General features: G+C 38.3%; 1 protein-coding gene across 1 annotated transcript in view; it reads left to right on the forward strand.

Moving 5' to 3' along the window:
* The window catches only part of LOC149151424 (transcription elongation factor SPT4 homolog 1-like), a 112,160-nt gene extending 95,101 nt beyond the window's left edge, over positions 1 to 17,059 (forward strand). The window contains exon 6 of the mRNA XM_089440767.1: positions 16,648 to 17,059. Within this exon, the coding sequence (XP_089296893.1) occupies positions 16,648 to 16,698 (51 nt within the window). The 3' untranslated portion in view covers positions 16,699 to 17,059. The remainder of the gene's footprint in view (positions 1 to 16,647) is intronic.
* The last annotated feature ends 1,523 nt before the right edge of the window (positions 17,060 to 18,582 follow it).

Genomic DNA, 18,582 nt, shown 5'->3' on the forward strand with positions numbered 1-18,582 from the left:
TCTCAAAACGATTTCTGGGTCTTGGAGATCTGATGTGCCTTATCCTCTACTCCAAATTTCAAGGCTAGAGCACATCTTATGCTACCAAAAATCAACAACCATCAGAATAGCTTGTATACATTGCGCGGTAGCCAAACATGCCAATAGACAACAGTTAACCCAACATGCAAAAGGGAACAAAACGCTACAAGAACGCACATGAAATAAGCTCTAATGGTTGCGACAACAATGTACAAGACCAAGGAAGGCTTTGAAATTGAGTGTAAGCCAAAATTTTGGAGGGTGTTGCAGCAGCTACAACCTACAACACATGGGTTCCTTAATGATGCAGGGGGCATTCAAGTGGGCCCTAGGAACTAGGGTGATGGCCATAATGATAAGGGGTACAGCTCATGTTTGGCTTTTACCCATGTGTTAATATTTATTGTCCTGACCATCTTTTGGCATTTTGTGGTATTATTCCTTTTTGTATGTGGCCATGATATGCTTTTATCCTTTTTTTTCTAGTTGCATCAACCTCTAGGGCAATGTTTCAGGCTTGACCCAAACATTTGGACAAGGGGAGGGGGAGTACCAGAGCCTTGTGGACCTAGAGAGGGAAGATGATGAAATAGGGCATGTAATGTGCAAAGGGGAGTGAAAAATGTGGAAAAGGAAAACAAGACCACACTACCGAAATCGGGGTTTCCTAAGTAGTGCCCATTTTGATACTATAAGCCAATAGGGGAGATCCCACAGGACTAGGATTGACGATTAATCCCCCATTTAACTGATGGAACAAGACTACTGTCGAAACCCACCCTTCTTCCAAGTCACCCGATAATCCATACCCAAGTGTGCCTAAGGAAAAACAAGCATAAGCACCCGATTTCACAATGAACTGCATACCTTTAGAATTGGATGGCCCACCTTCAAGCATATGCTCTCGACAGATGTGCGAGGGAACATGACTAACTCAGGTAGTGGAGATCAATTGGCACAATATCAACTACACTGGTCGCTATCAGGGGTTGTTGGCTGCCTGCTGAAGACAAATCTAGGAGATAAATTCTCCTTTGGGGTCACCCACTAGTGGTGGGTAACACTCGTTACTTATGGAGATGTGATCTTTATGGTGCTATCGCTATTGGAGATTGGTTTTTGTCTTGTAGATGTTTTTTTTTGGGATTGAAAGAAGGCTATTTCATGGAAGAATTGTAAGTTTTATTGCTTTTCATGTAATTGGTTATTGCTAGGGTTTTTCTTTGTTCCATGTCTAAATGCATACTACTTATGGAAAATCTTGGTTGATTATTGCATGTTAAATAAATCTTCCTTGAAATTCGTAGGGGTCCTCTTAGAGAGCTTCCCCTATTTTATTTCTCCCGTCACAAAAATGATAGTTAGGGTTTGGACAATGAAAACAAGACGTTTTCTTCCTTACTCCAAGCATCTACCCATTATCTCTTGAATTAGCCCTAGAGACCCCATCACCCAAGTAGGAGAAGAAGGCATTTGCATCCTTGGTGTTGGTCAAAAAATCTTGAAAACATAAATATTTTCCGTCTTTTATTTACTAAGCCTTTCAAGGCAAGCCATTGGGGCTATTTTATCAGGCTGAATTTAATTAGGGCATTTATAGATGAACATTGGAGGTAATAAGACTTGAGTTTAATGTTGGTGAGTCATATAACTCAAAATTCAGCCTTTTGCATGGTTAAATTTACCCTAGAAGGGTTGACATCATCATTTTCTAAGTAATTTGAGCCCTAGAAAACCCTAACCCTAGCCAGGGCTTCAACTTAGGGCTCAATTTGAGGGTTTTCCATTCTCCTTTGTTGATTACATCCTGCAAAAAATAATAATATTAGCTCAATTAAAAGGTAATAATAAAAAGTAAAAAGTAATACAAGTAATAATAAAACTGAAGTTGACTCAATTAAAAATAATAATAATAAAAATACAAGTCACACGAAAGAGAACAATGAAAAGATTGAAGTCTTACCATCAATAAGAAAATATGACTTCAAGAATTTATTTGCCTTTAGGTTAAAAGTCTCTTTTACTCCCATGAGCATTCTATTGATTAAAAGTAATAGTGGCAAACAAAATTCAAGTATAAGATACTACAATATTAGAATTTGTTTATTACATATTTGTAATTTAAGAAAAATAAAAAGAAAACTAATATTAATTGTTCAATACTAAAAGAACATTATGACAATATGTAATTTAATATAAACCTACCTAGATACATCTAAACCTCAGATCTATCAAGTGTCGGGAGAGATCAAATCTTTTAGGTGAAAACCTTTCCTATAGCCCTAAAGAGTTTTACACCTCGAGAGATTTGATCCTTCTCAACATTTGATAGATCCGGGGTTAAGAAGGATCTAGGTTGTTCTAACATCAAATCAATGCAATGGATGGCACAAGGAGTCCAATTTAAAGTCTGATGCCTCTCCATGAGCAACTTGCCAGCGACAACATGATTAACAACATTGTCCATAATGACTTGGATGACATGCTGCGGACCTATCACCTGGTTGAAGAAATCCAACAACTCACATAGTAGTTGTGCACTTCTTACATACACAAATGCATCAATAGATTTGATAAATATTGTCCCACTGGTACAATTAACCATGAAATTGAGAATCAACCCACTTGTCCCATCTTGTCCAATCGTTTGATATAATGGTGCATTTAGTGATGTCCCATGATTCCCTAAGCTCACTCAGTCTCTTTGTGCAATCAACCTTTTCCCCTTGAAGGAGAGGCCCTCTCAAGTCATTGTAGGAAGGGCCCTTGTAACCAGGACCAACAACAACAGTGGCTTCAAACATGGAATGGTGGAAGGGGTCGCTCTTGGCAATGTTGAATTGTATGTCACTCCATGGAAAACATATGGCTACAATCTTGTCGCCTCCTCCTTTTGAGAAATCTAAAGGGCTGCAACTAAGATGATTTCTCTTCAATTTGATAACTGCTCATGATGTGTTTTTATTTTTCTTGATTATGAGCTTCTTCTCTTATTATTATGTTGTTCTTATCATCAGACAACTACCAAAACAAGAAGATAAACAATACACAAGAACATAGGATGTAGGTTGCAAGCTAGGGCCAAAACCTCTCCACTTGAGATGAAAACCCACAAATCTCTTATCTTCTTATAGATTCTTCAAATGACGAATTCCAAGACCTCTAGAACAAGACCAATACCCTTCCAAGACCAAGTCTGATCTCCTTGATGATTTGTTTTCTCTGTCCAAGTCAAACCCAGTCATATCTCTTCCAGTTGCACAACTTTGACCCACAACTATAGAATTTCAATCTCCACGACAGGTTTGAAATTTTCGGCCCCTGTAACATTTACTACTTCCACACTCGTTAGCAATTTTGGGGCCTCCAGGGCTTCCTTTGACCTTCGCTTGGGTTCCTCCTTCTAGGGCTTGTAGGTGACCTAATAGATCTTCCTTTGACCTTCTTTCTGCAATTTCCTCAACTTTGACCTTGCAACGTCAAAACCCTAGCCTTCCTTCTTTGCACGTGTGTGAGAGAGAAATAACCCAAACCTTCGTCCTTCATCCTTCTTCCTCCTTCGCTAGCTTTCTTTTGCTCCTCCTTCGCTTAGATGATGAGAAGATGAGTGAGTGTTCGTAGGAGGTCGAGTTCCCTCCTATATATAGGATTCCAAGGAGGACAACATGCCTTAATGAGTCCGACTTCTTAGCTGCCAGGCCGACTTGGTCTTGGAGGGTATTTTGACACTTCTAATACAAAAATAATTCTTTTTACATGTTACAATGTGCTTGATAGGGTCTTCTTCATATGACAATGATTCTTTTGACTTCTTGACCCTAGGAAAAACCCTAGAAGCACTCAATGGGTGTTTGACAAATAAAATACCTTGAGCATGAAACCCATGCTACAAAAATAACAATAACTTCTTTCTTTTTACAATACAAGAATCAAAAGTACATTTCATATTTATGGAGACTGAACCTAGTTACACATTTCAATACTCCCTCTTAATTAGGGAGTTATTCAAAATGGTACATGAACATTCTCAAACTGAAGAGATCTCATAAGAAGAGTCGGATTGGTAAGCCATCTCATAAGCTATCATTTTAGCTTATCTCTTTGCATCATACCAACCAACATTGTCACATAACAAGGCCTTGAGTAACAACTCTATCTCTCCACAAGATCATAGCACAATGTTGGTGAGACCAATGACTGATAGACACCATCACCATTGTATCTCAAGGCACATACCCCACCTGGGTGTTCATAGGTTATGTCCTTTTAGGACACAATTCCTATCTTGGAATAACACATCCTCAAGGAATTTCTCTTCGACTACTCTTACATCTTGGATGCCCTATCTCATACTCAAAGAGTATCGGAAATTAGATGCTTACCCAATCCTCCATTCTTTCTTCACATAGTGAAGACAAGAATGACTTGTTTATCTCTTCCTCTCAACTAGGGAGGATATATTAACCAATCCAAGCTTGTCCCTAAATACACAAGCTTCTTATTAGGAAGGGATTTTGTCAAGATGTTAGCTACTTGCTCATTAGTAGAGATATATTGTAGCTGCAACACTCCATCTTGCACCAACTTTCGTATGTAGTGATACTTGTTATTTATGTGCTTTGTCTTTCCATGGAACACTGGGTCTTCAGACAACCTTATACAACTGGTGTTGTCATAATGTATCACCATAGGGTACATCAGTTCTTCAAACAAGTCGAACAACAACTTACTCAACCCGACAACTTCTCTGCTTACTTCATAGGCTGCAACGTATTCAGTCTTAACATTACTCAAAGCAACCAATTCTTGCTTTCTACTCATCCAAGATATCATGGAGGATCCCAAACTAAAACATCCTCCAATAGTGCTTCTCCCATCCATCTCACTGCCTCCCTAGTCAGAATCTATATATCCAATCAAGTGGACATCATTCTTTCTATCATACTTCTGGCAGTAGTGGATTGTTCTTTTCAGATATCTTAGTATATGTTTGGCTGCTATCCAATGATCATGCTTCGACTCTACCTGGAACTGACTAAAAATATTCACTCGAGTATTTGCCAAATACATCAGTGGGCCAACCAATTGTTTATACCTTGTGAGATCCACAGGGCTTGAATCAAAACTTCGTAGCCTCTTCAAATTTGTGATCATAGGGGTTGTCATAGGTTTGCAATTGTGAAAATTTCAAGTTTTAAATCCTATTGTAACAACTAGTATTATTTCTTCTAATTGTTAATTAATTTAGCAGTTTAATGGTACGACAATAATGAAATAAACACACTTCACTCTTCACAAAAATATTGGGGAAAATAATAGTGTTGGAAACTAAGAAATATACTAGCACACACACAAAATTTGACACTATTATTTTTGTACGAAAGTCCCCGGAAAAACCCATCTTGGGAATATCGGTGCAACAGCCTAGGGTTTTTAATTATTAAGCACTTGTGAAATAATTTGAGTACAATCTGGATGCCGAAAACTAGAAATCCTGTAGAGAAAATATTGGAAAAAATGATCTGAGGGAAATTACTCTCTTTGAGCAATCCCGACACTTGACTGCCTCTGAAAAGCAAGCCGTCCACCTAGCTCTACATAGGCCCTGTGTCACCTCTGTGCAATCCCTCAAATGCTTCAGCTCGGAACTTCTGCAAATCAAGTCGTCTTGCGTGCTGCTGATTGGGAAACTGTCTCTTCGGCACTCCGGAAGTGTCGTTTGGCCTTTGGAATCGATAACCAGCTTTACCCTAGCAAAATTGAACTGCCCTCTGAAGCTTTTGCGCTGCCTCTACTCACCAGATTCGGAAAAATCTTCTTCCAACTTCATTGTCCCTACCCCTCTCTATCTCTGCTTCCCTTCTAAAGTTCAAACTCTTCCGGAAACAACTACTGCTCCTTGGAAAATCGAACTCTCCAAGAAATCGATCTCAAGTGTGTGTGTGTTCTACATCTCCCTATCGACTTCTTCTTATAATCTTTTGTTGGACCTCCAACAACAAAGATTAAATCTTAATCGATGGCTAAGATTATTTCCCTGTCGATCTGTGTGAGTTTCTAGATGATTCACACCTTATCTCTATTAATTCTGATTAATTAACCCCTTTTCCTAAGTTTAGACGTAGGAAATATTTAAAAATAGGCTAATAATCTAATTGAGACACCTCTAGGTGGAATTTCTAGAAACGATTTCTGGGTTATGGAGAACTGTGTTTTAGCCTCTGCACAAAGTTTCAAGACTAGAATACCATCGATGCTGCAAAAACTAACCCTCCCTCTTAGCGAGGAAGGTGTTCTAGTGTTGCACTACTGCTATAACACCTTGTCTCTATGTCACCCTCTTTCACGTTGTTGATGTCTGGCCATTGTGACTACTTGCCACTGCCCACCAACCACTGCGCAACTCTGATGCTACATCTGTGCTACTGTTGTACTGCTGCCAACTCTGCTTCTGCACTACAACTCCCTCTCATTTGTTGTTGTTGCAACTACAACAACTACAACAACTACAACTGAGAAGCATGCTAAATACTGAATCAACTATGTTTGCTGCATTTGTCTCTTGAGTTCTGACTACTACTAGCCACTGCATTGTCTATTGAAGAATCTATGCTGTCGCTGACTCTGCATCGTGCCACTCTGCACTGCTGCTAACATTGCACTGCTCTCCTCAGCGTCTGACTGCTACTAGTTTGCAACTGTCACTTAGGTAACTGACTGCATCATTGACACTGATCCATCTTGCTATTGAATACTGTGGGCCCCTGTAGCAAAGTAATGATCCATGAGGACACCTTAATAGATCTTGCCCATCCCTTCAACTCTGGGACTACAACTCCATATCGCCCCACCTCACTCCTGGAGGTATCGCTGCCATCATCGCACAATCTTCCTCTAGCTTGGAGGACAACTTGTCTATCTCTATGGACACTACCACTTGGTCCTGCTTCTCCTGCTTTTTCCTTTTTCCTGAGAGGAAACTAGGTGCTGTAATGACCGAATCCACCACATCTGAATCACTTGACCTTAGATAGGCCCTTCTTCTTCTTCTTCCCCTGTCCCTGATTGGGACCCTTTGATGCTAGGGCCACATTCTCCTCTTCCATCTCACCCTTCACGGCCTTGCTATTGCTTTTGCTGATAGTGCTCTTTACTAGAGCCCACCTCAACTCCTCCTGTTGCCGGTTGGACCACATCTTGTCCCATCTAGGCAATGTGTCTCTACCCAAGATACGTTGGACAAACACTTGCCAGTCCTTCGAGACATTGTTCAGTGCGAACCGTACAAGCTCTGTTGGTTGAGGTACCTCTCCAACTGCGGAAAGCTGATCACGGACCTCCTGAATCTTGATGAGGAAGGGATCTATGCCTTCAACCTTCTGCATCTTGATTTTTCTCAGATTCTCGTGGTCGTGGAGAAACATCTTTCGCTGCTCGGAAGAACTTTGATATAGCTAGGAGTGAGCATCCCACATATATCTGGCAGTGTTCTTGCCAGATATATGTGAGACTATATGATCTCAGACTCCATCCAAAATCATTCGCTTCACCTTTTCCATTTCTTTTTTGTACTCCTTCAATTGATCTGCATCTTAGGGTATTACTACCACATTGTCCACATAGGCTTTCAGGCCATATTCATCTAGAAGGAAGGAGATCTTAGCCTTCTAGATGACGTAGTTAGAGGCTCCCTCTGACTTATCTTGATCTCTAAGCCCAACTGTGGCCATCTCTAAATGTGGGCGAAAATCTCCCTCTTTCCCTTTGCTCGACTGTTGGATCTGCTACACGCACTCCCTTCTGGAGTGAGGAATTCTGCCCACAACTCCTGCCAATCTGCAACAGGAAAATTGGATTTCTAAAACTCGAAATCCCTTGAGAAATTTTTCCTCAATGTATGTTATTTCTTTTCCATCTGATGCTGATTCTGCTTTTGCAAATTGTTGCAAAACCATCTGCGCCCAAACAAGGAATCTTCTCATCGAAAATCTAAGCTGTAGTTGCTCCTTTTGCCTGCCGGAATCACTCAATTGGTAGGCCGATTTTTTCTTCCAACCTACATTGAAAAATTGAACTTCCGCAAGCAATTCGATCTGCCTGGCTTAGGCTATGTGCAACCCCCAGAAAAATTTTGTCTTGCTACTCCTTTTGAACAACGAATTGTTTTGTCTTCGCTTTTGAGCTTCCCTGTTTGATCAATCACCCTCTGATGCCATGTGAAAATTTCAAGTTTGAAATCCTATTGCAGCAACTGGTATTATTTCTTCTAACTGTTAATTAATTTTGCAGTTTATTGCTACGACAACAACAAAAAAAACACATTGCAATCTTCATAAAAATATTGTGGAAAATAATAGTGGGGAAGCTAAGAAATATTCTAGCACATGCATAAAAAAATTGACATTGTTATTTTTGGACAAAAGTCCCCGGGAAAACCCAACTTGGGAAAATTAGTGCAACAACTAAGGGTTTTTAATTTCTTAAGCAACAGTGAAATAATTTGAGTACAATCTGGATGCCGAAAACTGGCAATCTTGCAGAGAAAATACTAGCAAAAATTATCCAAGGGAAATAACCTCTCTCCGAGCAATCCCGACACTTGATTGCCTCTGAAAAGTAGGTCATCCACCTAGCTTTGCGTAGGCCCTGCGTCACTTTTGCATAGTCCCTCAAACACTTCAGCTCAGAATCTCTACAAATCAAGCCGTCCTGCTTGTTGGTAACTGAGAAACTGTCTCTTCGACACTCTGGAAGTGTCTTTCGGTCTTTGGATTTGATGACCAGCTTTACCCCAACAAAATCAAACTGCCTTCTGAAGCTTCTATGCTGCCTCCTGGAGAAATTTCGACCTCTCTGTAATGTACTCACTGGATTCGGAAAAATCTTCCTCCGGCGCCACTGTCCTTGGCCCTATCTGTCTCTGCTTCCCTTACGAAGCTCAAACTCTTTTAGCAACAACTGTTACTCTGGAAAATCGAACTCTCCAAGGAAATCGATCTTAAGTGAATGTGTGTGTTCTCCATCTACCCATCAACTTCTTCTTATAATCTTCTGTTGGACCTCCAACGACCAAGATTAAATCTTAATCGATGGCTAAGTATTTCCCTGTCGATCCGTGTAAGTTTCTAGATTATTCGCATTTTATCTCAATCAATTTTGATTAATTAACCCCTTTTCCTAAGTTTAGGCTTAGGAAATATTTAGAAATAGGCTAATAATGTAATTGAGACACTTCTAGGTGGAATTTCCAGAAGCGATTTCTAGGTTATGGAGAACTCCTGTGTTTTACCTCTCCACAAAGTTTTGAGACTAGAAAACCTTCAATGTTACAAAAACTAACAACAATCCATCATGTCAAACCTTTTCAGCATCTCGATCACATAATTTCCTTGACCTAGATATATCTCATTAGGTCCTTGTGAAACTTCCAACCTCAAATAATAGTGCATCAACCCTAGATTATTCATATCAAATTCTGCTTCCAATTGCTTTTTACACTCTTGAATACGACCTTCCACACATGTCATGAGAAGATCATCCACATATAGAAGGATGATTATGTGCTCATCCTTCAAAACCTTGATATAGAGATTTAGATCAACAAAACTCTTCGAGAAGCCCAATATTTGTAGGTATGTGTCCATCCTTGCATACCAAGCCTTTGGTGCTTGCTTAAGGCCATAAAGTGCCTTCTTTAGCCTGTAGACATGAGTTTCTCAATCCTTTACTTCAAATCCCAAGGGTTGTTCTATATAGACTTCTTCGTCGATAGTACCATTCAGGAATGTTGTCTTGACATTTGTTTGATGGATGTTCCTTCCCATCAATGCTGCCAAAGAGACTAACGATCGTATAGTTGTATACCTTGCTGTAGGTGCAAATGTCTCTTCATAATTGATGCCTTCTTGTTGGGAGAAACCTTGAGCCACAAATCTTGCCTTATATCTATCAATACCTCCATATGTTTAATCTTGTAGAGCCACTTGGAAGTTACCACAGATTTGTCTTCAGGCCTAGTAACGATTTCCCAAATTCCATTCTTCATTATTGATTGATATTCTTCATTCATGGCATCTTTCCATTCTTGATGTTTGACAACCTCTTCAAAGGTGGATGGCTCTGCCTCAATTAACTTTGTCATATAGGATGCATACCCTAAATATCTTTTAGGCTTCTTACTTTCCTTAAATGTACCCTTGGTTGCTCCATGTCCCTTCGCATCTAGAAGAGTAGACTTTAACCAATTAGGTCTCTTTTTACTCTTGGGGATGATGACTTGTTGCACAAGTTCACTGGGACCTACTTCTTCATGATTTGAATCCTCTTCCTCCCTAGTGCATTCTTCTTCAAATATTGGAAGTTCTTCATCATCAGAGTCAATCGGGAGGTCCTTCGATTTCTTGAATGCAATACTTTCATCAAAGATTACATCTCGACTTACTTCTATTTGGTGCCCTTCCTTTATGTAGATCCTATATGCCTTTGAAGTGTTATTATAGCCAACAAATATTCCCTTCATGCTTGTAGGATCCAACTTCTTTCTCTTATCTTTAGATCGGACAACCAAATATTCGGAGATGGTCTACGCTTGATTTCTTCCCAGTGAATGCTTCTTCAGGAGTCATGCTTTCTAGTGATTTGTGAGGACTTCGATTTTGAACATACACAACAATTTTTGTTGCTTCACCCCACAAAAATTTAGGTAAGTCTTGATCATGTAACATGGCTTTAACACTTTCCTCGATCAATTCTTTCGTTCAACAACTCCATTTTGTTATATGGGACTATCAGGGCCCTCTTAATCCCAACTTCCTTACAGAAAGCTATGAGTTCCTTAGATGTGTATTCTCCTCCATTCTCAGATCTTAGTACCTTTATCCTCCTTTTTGTATGGTTCTCTACTTCAACTTTAAATTCTTGAAATTTGTCAAATACTTCATCCTTGGACTTCAACAAATAGATCCAAGTTTTCCTTGAATGGTCATCAATGAATGTTACATAGTATAGACGACTTCCAAGATATTTCGTAGACATAGGACCACAAACTTCAGAGTGAATGAGATCCAAAATTTCTTTTGACCTTGAAACATTGCTTCCAAATGGTCTCTTAACATTCTTACCTAATGCACATCCCTTGTATACTCCTTCAGGATCCTCCTTGAGTTTAGTGATGCCATTCACCATCAAATTTAGATTTGGTAAGATTTTGTAGTGAAGGTGTCCAAACCGTCTATGCCAAAGTTCACATGGACTTACTTCATTATGAACCAAAGGTTGAGAGAGAGTGGTCAACAATTTGTAGAGTTTTCCTTCATGAATCCCAATGATTTTTGCATTTCCAATGCTAGAGATTTTATCCCATACCGTAACCTTTCCATCTATAAAAGCGACTCTATCTCCCTTATCTTCTAGGCATGAAATAGAAAGTATGTCCTTTTGCAAACTTGGCACGAACAAAATGTTATTGAGATGAGGGTTTCCTCCATTTTCTAGCTCCAACAAAGTTGATCCAATTTCTCTTACAAGATAGCTCTTCTTATCACCAAGTTCAACATAGTAGGAAGATTTTTCCTCTTGATAAGGTCTTTAGTTGTTTGTGATCACTTGTCATATGTCTTGATGCTCCATTGTTGATTACCCAAATATTTTCTTACTCAAACGTACCTGTAAGTGCTGAGAATAACCCTTTGTCCTTTGTAGAAGTCTTGGTCATACTATTCTTGATGGATAATAGGAGATTCCACAAGGCCTTGTTACCTTGCTCGAGATGACTTGCTACCATATAACATTGCTTCATGATTTCTTCAAGGATGTAGTGATCTTCATCATGCCCTTAGCCAACCCAAGCTCGAAAACCATGTTGATAAATATAAAGGGATGCAACTAAGATGATTTCTCTTCAATTTGATAAGTGCTTGTGTGTATTTTTAATTTTCTTGATTCTTAGCTTCTTCTCTTATTATTATGTTGTTCTTATCATCAAACATCTACCAAAACAAGAAGATCAACAATACACAAGAACATAGGATGTAGGCTGCAAGCTAGGGTCAAAACCTCTCCACTTGAGAGGAAAACCCACAAATCTCCTCTCTTCTTATAGATTCTTCAAATGACAAATTTCAAGACCTCTAGACCAAGACCAATGGTCCAATACCCTTCCAAAACCAAGTCTGACCTCCTTGATGATGTGTTTCCTCTATCCAAGTCAAACCCAGTCAAATCTCTTCCAGTTGCACAACTTCGACCCCCAACTATAGAATTTTGGTCTCCACAGTAGGTCTGCAATTTTTGGCCCCTGCCACAGTTATTGCTTCCACATGTGTGAACAATTTCAGGGATTCCAAGGCTTCCTTTGACCTTCGCTTGGGTTCCTCCTTCTAGGTCTTGTAGGTGACCTAATAGACCTTCTTTTTGCAATTTCCCCAACTTCGACCTTTCAACATCAAAACCCTAGTCTTCCTTCTTCGTACGTGAGAGAAAGAGAGAGAGAGAGAGAGAGAGAAATGACCCAAACCTTCGTCCTTCTTCCTTCTTCCTTCTTCACTAGCCTTCTTCTGCTTCTCCTTTGCCTCAATGATGACAAGATGAGTGAGTGTCCATAGGAGGTCAATTTCCCTCTTTTATATAGGCTTCCAAGGAGAATGACATGCCCTAATGAGGCCGACTTCTTAGCTGCCTGACTTGGTCTTGGAGGGTATTTTGACACTTTTAAATACAATGTATTTTTACATGTTACAATGTGCCTGTTGGGGTCTTCTTCATATGACAATGACTCTTTTGACTTCTTGACCCTAGGACAAACCTTAGAAGCACTCAATGGGTGCTTGACCTCTAAATAAAAGGCCTTGAGCATGAAACCCATGCTACAAAAATAACAATAATAATTTTTTCTTTCTTTTTACAATACACAAGAATCAAAAGTACATTTCATATTTATTAAGGCCGAACCTAGTTACACATTTCAACACCTCCTGCTTTGTTTTAATTATTAACTAAATAGAACGTTGTCCCAGAGGCACTAACCTTGGCACAAAGAAAGGTGAAGATGTTGAGGGGATGACAATTATGGAAGGTGAGCCTGAATATTGGCTTTCCATAAACCATGAAGAGCTTGCATTTTATTTGCAAGCTCAAGCCTTATTTCTTCCCTCAGATCTCTGTTCCTAATCATATAAAAATCTGATTGATTTGCTATATGGACAATTTTTGGGGTAGATGCTGGGAAAATACCTACTTCATTCCTTGTGATTTTGGCAAGGTGGCATTTCAAGAAGCTGATACCACCAAATGTTTCAATTCCATATGGCTTGCAATTCAACCTTGTTCTATTATGACTGTCATATGATGTGCCATACTCCCACTTTAGGTCCAATGGCTTTGCCCTTTTGAAATTTGTAGAGCACGGATTAAATTTTTAACCTATGGCAGACAACAAATAGGGAAATTCATAATGCAAATCCAGAAAAACTTAAAGAATGCTGCAATTAAAATATCATAGGTACATAAATGTTAATTCTCTCATTGAAAAAGGGTAAGAAGAGGTATATCTTATGGACATTACAAACTTTAGACTAAATCTTGAAGAACAAAGAAAATAAGGGCATAAATTTTTCTACATACCTAGGAATATGGATACAGTAAATTGGAGTAAATAAATCCTCAGTCCACAAATGCTCAGTTGATGGCTATGAAAACTGCATATTTCCCCTTGTTTTCTTGATGGAAAATGGTCACAGTATCCTTAGAGCTCAATCATCTTAGCATCTTTTGCAAGTGAGGTTAAAAAACCCAATGACGGATTTTAAAGTGGACTGGATCTCAGCAGGGTGATAATTTCTATTGTCTCATGATAAATACATAAATTATCAGTTGATTTCAAAAGTCAAATTTAACATGACAATTACTGGTGGTACTATCACCGAGTTGAATTTTGGTGATATTATTATTATAATGGTGATATTATCGCGATAAATGTAACTGTGAGTTGGAATTATTCATTTATATAAATTACGATGTCTGGTGATATTATGGACTAGATTTCAGCCACGGGGGGCATCTCGATTGGCGATCGCCGTGTTATGAAGTATTATCTAAACCAAAAAGTTCAAGGTTCAAATCCCCAATGGGTCAAGTTAACCAAGGAAAAATTACATTTAAGAAAAAAGGTTGAAGGAACTTAGCTCAAGTGGTATGGCACAGGTTTCGTGTCCCCAACTGTATGGGTTCAAGACTCTGGAGACACGCTGTAAGCTGACCCTTGTGGCATTTATTAAATAGTTGTTCTACTTGGTGAAATAATGGTAGCCGTTTGTACAAAGTTTCCGATTCCACTAAGTGGAATGTATTCATTCCTCTTAAGAAAAAGAAGAAGATATTATGGACTAGATTTCCTACTTAGCTAAACAATGAAAAACCAAACACACAATCAATCATGCTTAATGTACTCATTCCTCTTAAAAAAAGAGGATATTATTGGCCAGATTTCCTTCTTAGCTAAACAACGATAAAGCCAATCACAAACAGTCAATCATGCTAATTCAATACAATAATGATTTTAAGAAGAAACCTGTTGGGGGAAGCAACTGCAACATATTTCAGTGTAAGAGTCCGGTTGACCAAAAATGTTTACAAATGTAAATGTGTAGTAGGATTCCACATCCATAGGGATGCATTTAGAATGTATAGCCCTCTTGGTAATCAGAGTCAAGGCCCGCCTTTCCTTGAAGAATTCCTTCTGTTCTCAACAAACATCTTCATTGGCTGTGATCCCTCAATTGATTTTCCAAATGGACAATGAATCACCCAATCCTTTAACTGGTTACTGGCTGCTTCTTTTCTTGTTCTTTTCCATGGATCCCACAAGCTTTCCTTATAATGAAAAAACAACCAACCCTCCAACCAGCTGGCCTCTATTTCTGGTTCTCTGTTCAAACAATTAATGCAATGGTTATTGCTATTGTGATCGAACTTGTAGCTCATATCATGCTATGGAACCTGCTATGACCCATCTACTTTGCGCCTTTTGAGGTTTAGTTACAAGTCCCCAAGGAAACGTGGTTGAGTTTCTTGGTAACTGTTAAACTGACTATTTGTTTGACTACATCTTTAACCATCCAGGTACCCTTCTGCATGTTTGATCAACATGCACCCATTGCCCGCATTCTCTGATTGATAATGTGCTCTTCCATTTGATTCTGCCCAGCTGTTTCTAACTTTTATCCTGTCAGTTCTTCCCTTGTTGACTCTTGGTTGATTATACTAGTGTTGGCTCGTGGTTGATTTTAATAGTGGACTTAGCCTTAGTCTATCACTTGTCTAGTTGACCTTTCAATTACCACTGGCCACTGCACACTTTCTCTAGTTTAAGCTATCTCAATTATGAGGATCAAATTTATCTATAGGTAGGCCAAAATGTACCCATACATGTGTGAAGAACAGATCTGCTGCTTGTTATATGTTACCATCTCTCACCGAAAATCCTAAACTGCAACTAAAATATGCTCTGCAAACATACTTACTGGAATCGTTTTAGCTTGCATGCTATTTTCATTTTCTCTAAAATTGTCCCAAATATGTATGTGAATACTTTATCAATTTTGGTTACAATATTTTATTTCCAAGATGCATGTAATTGTATCTTTTTAATAAAAAAATATTATATAATAGCTAAGTGGCTTTTTTTTCCCTTTCCACAAAGGGGGCTCTGCTTTTGGCTTAGTTGATGAAACGTAGAGTTACATACCACCATCACCCAGCCTTGGCCACTAATGACACTTGAATACATCTGCCAGGGCTTGAATCTAGGTTGTCTTTGCTGTTAGTGATCCAACTTCCTTGTAGACCACAGCCCAATGGACATGGAATTTCATCAGTCTTATGCCACCACTCGAATTGTTGTTGTGAAATTTATTTTGCAAAGAATAAGGAAATATCTTTGCTTATTATGGGGATCTATTTTTACTTGATAGAATAACTAGTTACAGCTATTTTCCATGCATCTGATGCCTTCTGGCAATATTTTCTGAGGTTTTAGCATTTGAACCTTCATGATTTCCACGTCAAAATTGGGGAAACCTCACACAATGCCCCTTTAGTTGGAACTTGAACTACATTTTTTTCCCCTTTTTTTGGATTCACCAGAAACTCATCTCACAAATCCATTTCCAAAGCCATTGGAATGGTTTGTGCATTTCATGTTTAGGTGAAAGCATATGAATATTCATCTTATCCATTCACTCCGACTTCTTATTGATCCACTCATTTACGGCTATAGAGTAGATGGATGATGCTTTTCAATCTTAATTTTGAAATCCAGTAATGCAAGACTGAACGTTCCCCTGGATTGTATTTTTTGGACAGTCGAACTTATCATATCACTATTATGGTTTTGAATATTTCCAGGATGATTTAATTTCTTATGCCATCCACTTGTTGTATTTTTTGGACAGTCGAACTTATCATATCACTATTATGGTTTGAATATTTCCAGGATGATTTAATTTCTTATGCCATCCACTTGAGGTGGTGCAATGTTTTAATCTTTACATGCTAGATTGACAAGTATCTAATTTTGTGATTGTAATTGCGAAGCTGTTATAATTGGTGTGTGTTTTCCTTTTTGGACAGGCTGTCTGCGAAGACAACAATGTGCAATATGTTCCACCAAAACATTACTGATAGATAAGCATGTTTTTCCAGTGCTACAAATGAGGATGTGTGTTGCCATTTTAAGTGGTCAGAGTGGAAAGTAATCGGTAAAATGATTGTGTAGATAACTCTGCTGAGATGAAGTTACAAATTTGTAAGATAACGAGTAATCAAAAATGGACACAAGGGCTACAAATCATGCAATGTATCCAGCAAACGAAAAATAGATTGTAGGCTATTAAGGACAAGATATTACTGTGGAGTCGTGGACTGAACATCTCTAAACATGCTATGTTAATTTCAAGATAATTTTGTTAAACAAGGATTCTATTAAAAACATATGCAAACCATTTTGACTGTTTACACAAAATAATTTACTTGTATTAGTTTAGCATGGATTTTTTTGGAGAAAATTTCGAAACTAATCTTTTATTTGAGTTTTAGAAAATTGAAACTAAAGTTATTTATTTATTATGAAAATTTCCTGGAAATATCCCAGAAAAGTTCTGAGCTTTACGGTTTTTTATTCTAAAGAGGATACTCGTTGGTGTAACCTCTTGTCAGAGTTATTGTCTGTTTTCTGCTGGTCATACAAGCTTTCTATGTAGACTTAGCTGTAAGATTGGTACAAGTTATAGAGTCTCTGGAAAAAGAGTTTTATAAAGTTTTGTCTTTTGAGAAACTTCAGCTAGATTACTCATGGTTGGTAACATTTGCATTTGCCTTGATTTTGGAATTTTTTCTCATTTCAGTTTAAAGTTGCAATATTTTGATTTATATATGTCTGTTGCCAACTTCATGTAAAACATTTATGTGTCTGCAGAGAATTGATGTTCCTATTCGTGGCATTTTATATGTATAAAGATGTTCAGTAGATCAATATGTCCCTTAATTTGCTCTGAATTACAAAATCAGTTATAGCGGGGCCAAAAGTTTATGTTAAATCAAAATGAGAGCAAAATGTCAAACCCAGACTCTATGGGAACATCCTGATGCGCAAGATTCTATAAATGATGAGGGGATATACTATATAGCTACCATTGCAAAAAGATTGCTGGGCAGGGCCATTATCTGCATCATCGTCATACAAGGAAAATATGTACTTCTCGTGGCTGAGAGAATGCTAAACTTCTGGATAAAGATTCGTCTTTCCATTGGATCTAGAAAAAAGGATTTGCTGACAGTTGCAAAGATTAGAAGAATCAACAGGTGGGGGGGGGCAAGTTTCTCAGGGTTTTTGTATATTACCATAAAAATTGCAAGCTATTATTTGGTAGGATTGATCATTCAACCAGGCGCACGGCAACATGGTCCATTAAACTAGATTTATTTAAATGTGATACATTTTTGTGGCTATTTGGGCTTGAACCACTGGAGAAGCACCAAAAGCTAAATAGAATAGATTTTTTTGATTTTGAGCTGCTGACTTTTAGGGCCAAAAACAAAAAAGGGGGCATAAAGATAATTATTTATTTCTATTGACATATAACACAGTTGTACACTATAATTACTTACAAAAACTTTGAAAATGAGTAGCACTAGCATGAGCTAAGTTGTTAATAAAGCAGACTTGACCATAATATAGATCATATTTTTGTTATAACAAGTTTGATTGATAATTGTACTGACCTAAACGTTAATGTACTGACTTTGCGAGTGGTTATACAACATACTAATGTTATCAAAGTGTCTCGAGTAACAGGTTTCTTCCCTACCAAGACTTATGTTACTAATGGTATAACTACACACTTTTACATATTGGGATGTTTGGATATTATTAGGTCTCTTAGTATGTGATATAATTGATACAAGTAGGAAGGTGTCTCGGGGAGTTTGCAGTGGGGAAGGGGTAGGTGGGCATGAGTGGTTGGAGGGATTCTTTATGATCTCGGAGGAAATGTGAAAACTTTAGAG

Source organism: Pinus tabuliformis, chromosome 9 (assembly GCF_031772625.1).
Source record: "Pinus tabuliformis cultivar Carrire ecotype Pingquan chromosome 9, CPIR1, whole genome shotgun sequence".
Classification (NCBI taxonomy): domain Eukaryota; kingdom Viridiplantae; phylum Streptophyta; class Pinopsida; order Pinales; family Pinaceae; genus Pinus; species Pinus tabuliformis.